This window comes from Sciurus vulgaris (genome assembly GCF_902686455.1).
Source record: "Sciurus vulgaris genome assembly, chromosome: 11".
Classification (NCBI taxonomy): domain Eukaryota; kingdom Metazoa; phylum Chordata; class Mammalia; order Rodentia; family Sciuridae; genus Sciurus; species Sciurus vulgaris.
Genome location: NC_136472.1, coordinates 40879524 through 40893939, shown reverse-complemented (window position 1 = coordinate 40893939; position 14416 = coordinate 40879524). Strand labels below are relative to the sequence as shown.

Here is a 14416-nt window from a genome sequence, read left to right as displayed (position 1 = left end):
AAAGAACCCCGGAAGACCCTCACACAAGACTCAGGTGGGTCTTTCTCACCTGGGCCCCGCAGAAGTCCTCGGTCCTTACGTCTGCTCACTTTTCAGCAATACGCCTTGCGATTGGTTGACTCGGGAGGGACCTCTCAGTCTCATTGGCTACAGGAGCAGCGGTCAGAGAGAAGAGGCGGGAGTTCGGCGCCGACTCTGACAGGCCGGCTGCTTGAGTTCCCAGGGCTCCGATTGGGTCAGCGCGCGAGCCTCCAAGATGGCGGCAGAGGCAACCTGCAGCTCCGGCGCGGGGAGTACCACGTCTGTGGCAGCGGCCGCCCGCAAGAGCAACATCACCAGTTTCCAGAAGAGGGGTCCTAAAGCCGGTGGGACCGAGAGCAGCGGCCCTCGACTGGTGTCCATTGCGGGCACGCGACCGTCGGTGCGGAATGGACAACTGCTGGTATCAACCGGGCTCCCCGCCCTGGACCAGCTCTTAGGTCGGTTCAGAACAGAGACGTGGGTTCACCCGAGGGAAAATTTAGGGAGGGGGACCTGTCGGGGAGCCACCTTGACCCCTCCCTCCCCTCTCTCCCAGTGTTTCCTCAGAGACGTGGAAAGGAAAGCCTGGCCTGAGGGAGGGGAGGAAGGGGTGCCAGATTTCTAAGTGCTGTTGACTAAACCCGTTTTAGTGCCCCACTCTCTTCTCGCCCTCTGCCCACTAACCCTTTCGCAGATCACGATGGAATCCCTACAGGCTTCCTACTGAAAGGGAAGCATTAATATATGGAAATGGTTGGGCTTTCACCTAGGACTCTCTCCTGGTGTCTGAGTACACCCTTCTACCAACCTCAAGTAGCTCACTGCTCGCAATAAACTACAAAGTTTTTATCATTATGAGAGAAGGGGTTCTTTAGAAAATGCTGAAAAAAGTATTTTCCCCCTTTCACCTCCAGGCAACCATGGTGGCTTTAAGAGACTGTATGCTAAAGACGTATGTTGACTCAGAGTAGTTAAGGCCATCCTTCGTAATTTGATGATTCAACTCCTGTTTGCATTGAATATATGTATTTTTAAAACTTTTTTTCTACATACACTTTGCTTCCCAGAGATGATTGCTGCTACATGCGAATGGATAAGTTTTTATTTAATTCACATCTTAATGGAAAAAAGAAGTCCAGTTCTTAGACTTGATTTTATAATTCCTGTAATTTTTCATGAAAAGCCTACTGAAGAGTATGCTTGTTTAATAAATGTTATGTTGAAAGTATTGACCAGATTAGCCTGATAAGACAAACCTGTGTTAATAAAGTTTATAGATTAGTTAATTTCTGTCTGAATGCTGTCTTGTTAAAATCGGTCTGCTTGTATTTCATTACTGTTTTCATTGTATGTGTCTGTTATATCTGGTACAGTTTCATAATATACTGCATTTGCTTGTTCTGGTACTTGACATTTTCTTTCCATAATCCCCCGACCCCCCGCAAGGTAAGCTTTTCAAACATTTAGGGCAGAAGAAAGTAACAAGAGTAGCAACTTGTGAAAGAGTATGTGAAAGAGTATGACTTCTTGATTCTGTTATTTTGTTTCTTTTCTTCTTTTTTTTTTTTAATGTTTTTAGTTGTAGATGAACACAATACCTTCATTTTGTTTGTTTAGGGGTTTTTTTCGGTTTTTTTGTTTTGTTTTGTTTTGTTTTGTTTTATGTAGTGCTGGGGATCAAACCTCATGCATGCTAGGCAAGAGCTCTACCACTAAACCACAGCCCTTGATTATGTTATTTTGAATCCTAACTGGATTCCAGTTATTTCCACATAAATTTAAATATCTTGACTTAATTGTTTCAAGCCTATTGTCCTCTTGAGTTGCAATGATACTCAAAAAGAAATGATTCAAATTATATATTTAGCAACTATTTATTTCACATTTTCTCCACTGTGAGCTTCTCTTGGTGTCCTCCTATATTTGAACTTAAAGCTTCATAGCTATTGCTAGTCATTTTATACGTATATTTTTTAATTCAATGGAAATTTGCAATTTCATTTACTCAATACTATTACTCTCCAAATAAAAGTGCCACAAACTGTAGCATCATGCTTTCAGTTCTTCATTAAAGTAACAAAATGTGCCTAACCCAGTTCCTGGAACTTAGTAGTTTCTTAGCAAATTCTTTGTTAAAAGAAAAATAATTTGTAGAAAAAAAAAAACAGATTGTGACACATGTAGGATGAAGTTAGGTGTTTCATTCTAAAAGCAGATTCTGAAGTTAAGTAACAGTCACAAAACTTGTGACAATGTGGACTGATCTTTAGGATTCAAATTTAGTACTCTGAACTATCAGCTATCTCAGAGTTTTGAGAATTATTTTCATGGAATTTTGACCACTTATTGAATCTAACAGTGATTTAACTGTAGTCTTCAAGCACCCACCAAAAAGAGAACTCAAAGCACCTTCCACATGTGTTTCTACAGAAATGAAAACTTGAACAGTAATTTTTTAATTTTCCAGATCTGTTTGGGGGGTGGAGAACTCTGGTATTCAACTATTAACAAGCTTATGCTAAAAATCATATTAAGATGATTAGAATAGTATAAGTTTTTGGATATTTTGAAGTGTATTTTACATTTATGCAGTTCATTCTCAAAATTTACAGAAGCTGATAAGTTGGATAATAGGAATACTACATTTGTAATAATAATTTGTCTAGAAGTATTTCAGTTTTTAACTTATTAAGACATTTTTGTATTTTGACGTTCTGTTTTGTGTGGTCCTGAGAGCAAACACTTCAGATTTGTTTTTCATTAAAATATTTGGAAAGTGAAACATTTGGCTGCTAATATGTATACACATATGTATAAGGAATTTAGACTATATCATTATTCTAATATAGTATTTTACTCAGATTGTGACAAACCTATTTTAATGGCCATATTGTAATGAAATGTAATGGTAGTAGGATGTTATCAGAAGGATGAGACCATACTGTGAATTGTGATTGCTGCCCAAATATGTTGTGTAGTTACTATGTAACAAGTAAATACTGTCTTATAACGATCATATAGTTCAGGGACATTTTACTACAGCCACTGTGACATCATTGTAATATTAAGTATAGATACATAATATACTTGAAAGGCATCACACAGGCTAATTGAATGTTAGTCATTTGATGCTTCATTGATACTTCCATTCCTTACTTCAGAATATTTTATAATTTTGAAGATTCCCCATATCTGCAACTTTCAAACATGATTTAATCATACTGTTTTTTATTCTGACAATTTCATTTTATTGTATGTATTTTGGTATGTTTCCCAAGTTGGCTACACTTAAATTTTTTAAGTTCTTAGACTTCTTAATTCAATTTCTCAACCTCGCCCTTCTAGGACATTTATGCTGTTATTCGAGGACACTACATAAATAGCACACGTATATTTTAGAAAACAAAAGGGACTTGGTCAGGTAGATATTCCATTTCTCTTCTCCTAGGAATTTCCAAAGAAAGATTATAGCAGGTAAAGTATGTTTAACCTGAAAGGTGCTTAAGGAAGGGTGAGTGTGGGTTTGACTGGCTTAACTCTGTTTTGTTTGAAATTTATTAAATTGACAATCAAGGGAATGGCAGGTAGGGATTTGAGGTAAATAATAATCCAAGAAGAGTTATTTGGAAGAAGACTGTTATGATAGTTTCTATTTTCCAACACTGATTTCAAAAAGTAAATACTGGTGGGCTTCTTTCCTTTACTGTATCTTAATCTGTAGTGTAGGATAATATACCTTGAGTGTGGACTCTATCATAATTCTGGTTATGATATTTTAGCAACTAATATAGACAGTTTATTCCTTTGTATCACTAGGTAAAACTGTTTCATATGATTCAATCTATGGAATATTATTACTGTTAATAGCTTTATTTTGATTCCCATATTGCTCAGACAATCGCGGGGTCATCGCCTGTGATCAAGTGTGTTTCATAACTCTCAGGAAAGAAAAGGGAGACATGCTAATAAAATGACTGCAACTTAATTTGAGATGTGGCATTGATTAAGTAGTTAAGTATTTGCTATGGACTAAGGAAGAGATATGAACTAATTTTTATATTGCATTTTCCCAAAAATTGTCTTTCTATAATTTTAAGAAAAATTATTTCTTTATACAGTGGAAAATACTGATATGAAGAACTATTACCATTTCCGTCTTTGAAATATCACTTCTGGTCCATATTTTAGTATATTAATTTGACCTTATTTATCCAAATTTATAGCTTAATTACAGATTTGTTTGGGGTAGTATGTGGAATTGAATTTTCTCCCTTTAAAACAGTACTGAAATCATTAACTTCTACCCACTAGAGTTAGAACAAGAGCAAAGCCCTTTACTTCTATTTTAAAAACCATAAGGTAGGAAAATTTGGACATTTAATCACCAGATCTTAAATTTTCTGAAATTAAGTACTAAATATTTTTTCTGGTTTTAAGACAAAGTACCAAGTGTTTGTTTCAGTCTTTTTTGTTTGTTTTTTGTTTTTTCAGTGGTGAGAATCAAACCCAGGGCCTTGTACATGCTAAGCAAGAGCTCTACCACTGAGCTACATCCCCAACCTTAAGTGTTTTTATTTTTTAAAAACAAAATCTTGATGCCATTGGCACTTTAAAATGTCAAACTTTTAAGGTATCATCAACCTTTCAAACTCATGTATTCTCACATGGAATAAAATGCTATTTTAGTATTTCTACTTTAACTGGTAACTGTTAATGTGAAGTCTGTATTGCTTTTAAAATTACTAATGGATTACTGTATATAACAGTGTAGTAAAAGTTAGCTTTCAAGACATATATTACATAAAGATAACCTGCTGTGATTGGTTATTTTAAAAAGCTTTTTATTTTTCTTTGAGTCGGGACATGGTATATCCAGTATGGGGTATAAAAATAAAAAGGTATTTTCAGGAAATACTATAAAGTCTTATCTCACTAAAATTGAGTTTAAAAGAATAGATGAATTTTGCTTCTTCTCCTGTGTGTGTGTAGGTATGTACATGTCACAGCATATACATAGAATAAAAGATTGATTTTCAAAGCTTTATGTTCATTAATAAAGTGAGTTACAACTTTCCCAATGAGCAACTTTCAAAATGACCTACTCTTTCTAGACCCAATCTAAGTTTGAATCAAGTGAATATACATAATAGAGTTCATTTGGAAAAAAGAAAACTTGCCTTTTTATGAGAAGCCCTGATAAGATAGTATTTTGGCTGATAACAGTCATCCAATAGGTCCTATTTTATGTTGTCTTAGGTAATATTTAATTTTTCTAAACATGACAATTTTTATGCACATAAGATTTTTGAGTGGTGTTCTGAAAAATCAGGAACAGAGAATCATTTGGATCATTTCTATAGAAAATAGCCTTCCTAGTTTAGTCAGGATTGTATAATACTTTGCTTAACCAGTTCATTAGTGAGAAGTATTCTTAGTAATTATTACTATTACAGAGATTACCATATAACAAATAACAGTGAACTTTTAGTGTTATCTTTAATTTGAAATTAATTAATGGAATGGCAAGGGTAGCTTTTATTGAATACCTCTCTAGGAGAGTCACCTGTCCTTTGTGTCACCTCATTTAATTGGGAAACTTATCATTCCACCCTGGTTCTTCAAAAATCCTTACTTCTCTGTTTCAGTGGAGGTGATATAAGGAAACAAAATAGGTTAAGGGAATAGATTAAGAAAGGCAGCTAACTTTTTTAATATTACCTCCTCCAGTCTAGATAATGCAGTGTCTGTTGTTTATTTCATCTTCTTATGCAAAATGACTTTGGGGTAAAAAAAAAATGTTTATTTTCTCATGTAATAAAAGGTAGGAAAGTAAGCAATTGAAAAATAATGTAAAATGCTCAAAATGAATTAAATGTTAATAGTGATCCGTATGTGCCACAAACTGTGAAATTAAACATTTAGTCTATTCTTGTGTAAAAGCAAACCCTTTTGCTCTGATACTTTATGAATGGTATCATCATATGCATTTCAGGTGAATATTTTCTCCTCTGAACAGTGCCTTAGTCTGGTATAGCTTTTAAAGCTATAATAAAGAGATTCATCTAGATGTGAAATTCAGATATATACTCAGTTCTAGAGTAAACCCACATAAACTTAAAATATGTAAAAGTACTAGTTATTTAAAAATTTCCTTCTCTCACAATTTGAAGTGTTCTATGTATTGTTTTAAAATTTATTTCAAGTCTCATTGTAAGTCAGTCTGCATGAACCATGTTTCATTTTATTCTGGGTACACCTACATTACCAGATTTCAAATTCTTTCAAACATAACAATTATTTGTGTTATTTGCAAGGTAAAAAATACTATCAAAGAAACTTTTCATATCAAGTTTTTCTACATGAAAACTTTTTTATTGGTGTTCTAAATATTTCTTTTACATTTTTTGCACACACATATACACACAAAACTTATATTGTCTTCTGTTGTCTGACAATTTTGAAGTGTTTCTTTTTAAGTTTTACTTTAAATATATTTCTATTTTTTGACATGCATACTTTTAATTTTAAAGTTAATTTGTTCACATTTGAGATATTAATCATAAATACTAATACTTTTGTAAGTCAGACAAAGAACAAAGTATCAGTAGGTAACTGTCTCAAATTTTTGGTATAGTTTTAGTTTTCTAAAATTTAAAATGATTTTTAATGATTTACTGAGTTATGTGTTCTTGATCATATATTTTAAAAATGTTCTAGTAATGTTGAAATGTACTTTGTGATATGTCCTTTTTTGTTTGAAATGGTAAAAATACTGTTAATTTTAAGTTCAAAATGCATTTAAAGCATGTCCAGACTGTATGTATGTATGTATGTATATATGTATGTTTCTTAGGAATTAGTTTTAATTATCAGTTCTTTTCTTATTAATTTGAGGAAAAATATTAAATTCAGATTTCCATTGTAATAGCCTTTCTTTTCTGTGTTGTACTTCTGTAGTAAAGTTACTGTGCACATTTAGGTCTTTGCTATTGAGTTAATTTATTAGCAACTGCTAAATATAACAATTTTGGAGTGCTTAACCAGAGTATGTTGAAAGCTGCATGGTTCTATCACAAAAGAAAGGAGGATAGTATGGTATATTATGAAAATAATTGCAATGTGTGGTATATAATTACATGCAATATGTAATTATTTCATAATAGTACCTTTAGCAAACTATTGCAAAGGTAATTAAAAATACTGTTCACAACTGCAGTTTTAAAGTTATTGAAGTACCTGTTCTATATATAAAAGCCTAACTCTTAAGCTAAAGATAATGTAAATGGTAGATTAATTCTCTTCATGGTTTATTTCATTTCCAGGTGGAGGATTAGCTGTTGGAACAGTTCTTCTGATTGGTTAGTATAAAATACATGCTTTACTCTTCCTTATCAGTTTTTTTGTTGCATGTAATGATTATTATGGTTTTATTCATTCTGAAATTAAATATTTAAAGTATTAACTTTACAGAAGTTAAGATAAATTATAAAGTGCCTTAAATACTAATTCAAATTCAGTGTTGATCAAAACTTGAAATAAACTAGGCAAATACGTCTGAAAATGTAGATCTTATAACTGAAAAATCTTCAGAATGTGTTGTGTTCCATTTTAGAGTCAATTAATTTTTTGAAGAATCTCAGTATTTAGGGTGAGATTATTATAGTTATTTGAAAAGTGGAAGTGCTAATAAGTCTATTGTATGTGTATGTTTATATATCCACACATGTATATGCATATCACAGATGTGACATGTATCACAGATTTTATCATTATTGTCTTCTATTGAAAGAAAAATAACAAACTAATCATAATTTTTTCATCCTTCAAGTGATAAGAATTCTTATTTAGATGTAAAATCCTATTTGCCTTACTTTTCAGTATTGATCATAGAAACTTGGAATCAAAATAAACCTTTGTAGTTACCTGAGCAAAAGCACCCTTATTGATAATTAATCCATTTATCTGTAACACTTATTCTTCCTACTTTTATCTTCTGATATAATATAGAATAAATCTACCTACTTTTTTACAATACACACTTGAAATGTATGAAAAGAACTATTTTATCACCTCAGATCTTCTCTAACTAAATAGACATAATTTCTTCCCTTGGTTCTTGTGAAATATTGTTTCAACATTCCTTATTCTCCTCATTGTTCTCTTGATGGGCCTTCTAAACTGACAACTATCTCTTTAATTGTATCTAGAACTGAAATTAGTATTCTAACTTTAATATGACTTATATTCAAAGGGTGGGACTATAAAATGTAATAAATTAATTTTCTGAAATCATTCTATTTAATCATTTTGTACCTATTTTCAGTCACTCCAACCATTAACTTTCATATGGCTCTTGGAATACTAGTTTACTCTCATCTCACCTTTGACAACGTTGTATATTTTCACACATTCTAACATTTATCAATTAGATTAGTGGATTAGGAGTCCTATTTGCTAGGTTCATCACTCTCCTCTGTTTGTAAATCAATATGACTTATATTATAAATAAATCTGTCTTTGAAAAGGGAAGAATAATTATAAAATATAGGGTAAATATGGAGATTTAAAGTTAGTGGTTAGCCTAAGGCATGGCTGTATTTTATCTCTGAAGGACTATTTTTTATTCCAGAAGTATGAGAAAATTAAAGCTTAAAGGTTATTTGTATTAATAATTTTTCATTATAATTTTCTAGCTTTTTAACCATTTTCTCAGGTATATATCTGAGTATATACCTGAGTTTATGTATATCCTTTCAGAATAGTATATTTACAATTTCAGTAGCAATGTACCTATGGAAACTAGAGCTAGTTAGCACTACCAGAAAACCAGAAAAAGTCTACTTTAGACCTTCCAAATATTTCAAAATAAATAAATATGAATATATGATAGTCTGTTCTCTGAGAAGTAAATTATGGAAAAATAGACATTTCTTAAAACATGTTTAATTCTTTAATACTGATTGGCTTTGAGATGTTTTCTATTGAAATTGCTTTCTGACAATCTGCAGCTTGGAATACCTTAAAAGTACCAAAAGTGAAGTGATGGCAAATAAAGGATTTTCATCTGTTTGTGGAGATATTGATCATCAAAGAGGTTTAACAGAAGTCATTAATTGAAATACAAGTTATGTAACATTTATGAATGCATTGTTTTTAAAGTAACCTCTTATATTAGTCACATAATTTTAATTCTAGAAGTAGCAGTAAATGATGTACTGTTGGACAATTAGTTACAAATGACTCCTCAACTTACATACCCATCATGTCCAACCATTGTATGTTGAGGCCCAACTGTAGTTTTAAGTGTGCTTTTGTATTAGTCATCTATTCTTTTGTAACAATATTCACACAAATTTAGTAGCTTAAATCAACAAACATTTTGTCATCTTATAATTTCTGTCTCAGGAGTCTATGCGCAGCTTGGCTGAGTCCGTCATAAGCCGGGAGTAAAAGTGTCAGCCAGGGCTGGGTTTTCATCTGAAGGCTTGGCAGGGGATGAATCTGCTTCTGGGCTTACATGGTTGTTAACAGCATTCAGATCCTTGCTGCCTGTCAACTGGAGACCATCCTCCTCCCTTACCACAGCTCACTTTATGGCTTCTCATATCAACTAAACCAGCAAGGAAGAGTGTTTCTCTGCAAGAAAGGTATTACAGTCTTAGTAACAGAAGTGGCATCCCACCACCTTTGCTCTTGGTTAGAAGCAAGTCACAGTTGCTATTGTACCAGAGGGAAGGTATTACACAAAGACATGAATACCAGGAAGCAGGAATCATGGGGATCTCCTTAGAATGTGTCCACCACACTTTTTATAACAGTATATCTGAAAGCCTTGGAAAAAGAAGAACAAATTAACACCAAAAATAGTAGAAGACAGGAAATAATTAAAATCAGAGCTGAAATCAATGAAATTGAGAAAAAGAGAAATAGTCCAAAAAATTGACAAAATGAAAAGTTGGTTCTTTGAAGAAATAAATAAAATTGATAAACCCTCAGTCAAGCTAAGAGAGAAAACTCAAATTACTAAAATTTGCAGTGAAAATGGAAATATCACAATGGATACTATTGAAATACAGACAATAGTCATAATTTTAATTTATCATTATTTCATATTATAGCAAAAACTAAGCACTTTCAGGTTTTTTCTCACAGGAATCAATTGTCTTCTTTCCTCTTGAAATTGCTGAGCTATATTTTTCTTCTACATTACATAATAAATTTTGAGGGTTTTTCTTATTATGCTGTAGTTGGCAAGTTATAGACTTCTAGCTGGCTACCTATCACTATAAATAAAAATTTATACATTCATTCACCTTTTCTATGGCTGGGTTCATGCTGTAGGGGCAGGGTTAAGCAGTTGCAAGAGAGACTCTATGTTTGGTCCACAAGCCTAACATATTTACTTTCTGATATTTTTAGAAAAAGCTTACCAATCTCTGAATTGCATTAATATTTTATATTCTTAATTTATCTTGCAGTAGTATTGTATGACTTTGTTAAAGAACTGAAGTACGATATCCTTATATCAGAGCAGTTCTTTAGTAAAGCCATCTGACCTTTAGTTAATTTTCTATACTGTGTTGCATACTGTTAGGCAATAAAATCTTGGTTTGTACCTTTTAGGAACTTAAACAGGAGGTTGGTTACACATGGAATAACTACACACGATACATATGTAACATGCAGATGTTTATGCAAATGTAAGAGGTGTGGAAGAGATTTAAATTTAATCAAAGTACAGATAGGAATAGTGATGAAGGGAAAATTTACTCTGATAAAAAATAATGTTAACAAGTACATAAAAGAGGGCATCAACAGAATATGCTTATATAATAATGAGATGACAGGTCCTTCTAAAGTAGAAAGTATAGGCTTAGGACTAGTTAGAAAGAAAGTTTAGCTTTCTTCCTCTGGGTCTCTTGCCTCACCTACCTACTTGTTGAATTCGGATTGTAAAACTTCAGATCTCTCATACCAGGCCCTAAATCTGCAGTGGGTAAAGACCGGGCTCTTTACCTATTATAAACCAGAAGGTTCCTAGGAGTTTGTTTGTTGAAACTTTATAGCCAACTAAATACATCATACTTCACCTAAGGTGGTGAAGACAATATAACAATATAACTTTAGTCATTGTCTAAGAATTCAGTTATTCCAGTAATCTCATCTCCATAATACTTTCATCTTCACGATACTGTATTTTTTCTCTTTAGACTCAATTTATTACTGTTTACTTCCAAACCTTTCCAATTTACTGTGTTTAACACTTACTTTATGGAAAACAAACTAATATCCTAAAATCTTACCTTTCAGTATTTTATTGAAGCATTCAACATTTATTAGGGATTTCCTGTTTGCCAGGTATCATGCTATGGCCATAGACCTATCTTTTTTGTCATCTAATTTTGCAACAATCAAATGAGATGTCTACATTTTACAGGTGATAAAATTGAAGATTTGAGAGAACTTAGTAACTTGCCCAGAATTATACACGTAGTGGCTTCCTAGTCAACCTTACATTGCTGTGACCAAAAGATCTGACACAAAGAACTTAGAGGAGGAAAAGTTTGGGTTTTGTTTTTGTTTTTGTTTTCGTTTCTTAGGTTCAGTCCACAGTCAAATAACTCCATAGCTTTGGACCCAAGGTGAGACAGAAGAACATCATGGCAGAACAAGGCAGCTCAGGATGTGGCAACCAGGAGCAGAGAGTGAGCCCTACTCACCAGAAACAAAGTATAAACTCCAAAGGCATGCCCTCAATGACCTCTCTCCTCCAGCCACATCCTACCTGCTCATAGTTACCATCCAGTTAATCCATATCAGAGAATTAGTGCACTTATTAGGTTAGGGCTCTTCTAACTCAATTATTCTCCTCTGAATTTTCCTGCATTGTCTCACACATGAGCTTTTAGGAGACATCTCTTATCTAAACCATAACAATGACTTAGAATCATAGTCAAATTTCTCTGACATTAAAGTCATTTAATACCAAAACCTGATAGCTTATCTTTAAAAAACCCCTCTGAGATACAAACCTTTGGCCAGTACACCTTCTATACTATGTACTATAGTATTTTCATTTTTAAAGTAAACTGTTAACACTGACCAGAAGACATTACTATAATTCCAGTCACCTGTTTTCATCTTCAGTACCCTCAGTCACCTTTTAATTTTCCATGCCCCCAACACCTGCCATAACTGCTTTCTTTTTAATTTTCTGCGATGATTTCTTGATTTCTTGTATTGTACATGGGGGAAAAAATCTCATCAGATGAGAACTCATCCACTTTTCTACCATAAATCCTTAAAACTCAAACTCTATTCGCAAATGGAAGTTATACTGTTCCTTCTGTTTGAAAATCATCCTTTCACCAGTATTTTAGGTCTTATCTCTTTCGACCTTTCCAAGGACCTCTCAATATCAATTTCCCTTCTCTCATCTTTAATCTCTTCTGTTTTATTTGTTCTTATATATGTGTGTTTTACTCATGCTCAATTCTAATTTCAAGCTTTACTTAAAAACACGGAAAAACCTGGTTGTATTAACCAGGTTTCTTTTACTTAAAAAACAACAAAAAAAAAAAAAAAAAAAAAAAAACCTGATAATTAACTTCTAAGAGATAAGAGTTTATTTTTCAGTTTTGTAAGTTTCGGTTCATGATTGATTGGCACCATTGTTTTGGGGCCTCTGGTGAGGCAGCATATCATGGAGGGTGCACATGGTAAAACTGTTGACCTCATGGTGAACAGTGAGAGGAAGAGAGGAAGAGGAGGAGGGGCTGGAGTCCCCTATCCCCTTGAAGTGCATGTCCCCAATGGTCAGGAGACCTCACATCAGAGTTCTTCCCATTTAACCCTACCTCTCTCTCCATTTTTGCTTTTCCTCTTCCCTTTCTTAGTCAAACCTCTTGTAGAGTGTATACTTACATGTTTTCATATTTTAATCATTCCTCAATTTACTGTGGGTACCTCCATTTCACTGAAAACTTTAGACATAGTAATGACTTTCTTATTGCTAAACCCATAGTATACTTTTCAGCCCCTTCTTTCTTGATTTGGAGCAAATGTTTTTAATCACTCTTTGAAGCACTCCCTTCCTTTGAAATTTCATTTTAACATTTTGTTCTGATTTTTCTTCTACTCCACTGCTTATTTCCGGGGGAGGGGTATACTGGGGATGAGCCCAGGACACTTTACCACAATCTATATCCCCAACCCACCCCCACTTTTTTAAAAATTTGAAACGGGGTACTAAGATGCTTTAGGACCTCACCAAGTAGCTGAGGCTGACCTTGAACTTGCAGTGCTTCTGCCTCAACTTCCTGAGTCTCTGGCATTACAGGGAGCATCACCACACCTGGCTCTACTTTTGTTTTGAGAGACTTCTTATGCTTTACTTAAAATACTGGTATCTTGTCCTTCTTCTAGTGCTTTATACTTTCCCTGAGAGGTCTCAGTTCTTGTCATAGCTGGAATGACCAGGGAATAAAAGTTATCAGTATCTCTAGGTATTGCTACATAGATAGGATACATAGAGAAAGGTAAAGGGCATATGCATCTCTCTATTCAGTATTTCCTATTGAATATGTTCCAGGGACCTCAAAAATTAATTCATCCTTCCTCCAAATTCTACCCTGTTTGTCTAAATCTATTGCTTTTCCTATGATCCCTGGATTATTGTGTCTACCAAGTGATAGTGCCAGAGATGGGAGTGATGTATTTGTTTTTAACATTGTATATCCAGCAATCATTAAACACTGATGGTTTTTACCTTTCATATATTATGTGAGTCTCCATTTCCCTCCATACTTATTACTACTACCCTAATTCAGGCCATATTAAACAACTCTTACTGAAATTATCTTTTTCTTTAGTAGAACATATTATTATACAGAAGAGCAGGTTTTGTTGTAACATATTCATAAATGCGTAGCTCACTGAAATCATAGTAACAGCTTAAGTTTTCCCTGTGTTTACTATTTCCTTTGCTTCAACCCCTTGTCATACTGTTGTCAGAATAAACTAATATGAAAATTTTATCAGGACATATTTATACTTAAAATCTTTCTGTGCTCCTAACTTATCTTAGCGTAAGTTCCAAGCTCCTAAAATTGGACCATAAAGTCTTAACCCATCTCCACTGCTGATTCACCTTAGCCTTATCTGTTCTCATCTGCTTACTGTCCCTCCTCAACGTTTGCTTTTATCACCTTAAACTTTTAATTCCATCCAAGTACTATTTTGTTTTTCTCTATCTATACCTTTGCTTATGTTCTTTCTAGGTACCTCTTATTTTCCTCTCTTTTCCTAACTCTCAATTATTTTTTAGGTCTCTATTTTCTTTTCCAGAAAGTCTTTTATAACTGCTACTTTCTTTCCTCTTCTACTTGCCCATTCT

General features: G+C 33.6%; 1 protein-coding gene across 1 annotated transcript in view; it reads left to right on the top strand.

The window, feature by feature from the left end:
• The first annotated feature begins 210 nt into the window (after nt 1-210).
• Nucleotides 211-14416, top strand: part of ELP4 (elongator acetyltransferase complex subunit 4) — a 242345-nt gene continuing 228139 nt past the window's right edge. The window contains exons 1-2 of the mRNA XM_079105479.1: nt 211-479; nt 7344-7379. Of these exons, the coding sequence (XP_078961605.1) occupies nt 257-479; nt 7344-7379 (259 nt within the window). The 5' untranslated portion in view covers nt 211-256. The remainder of the gene's footprint in view (nt 480-7343; nt 7380-14416) is intronic.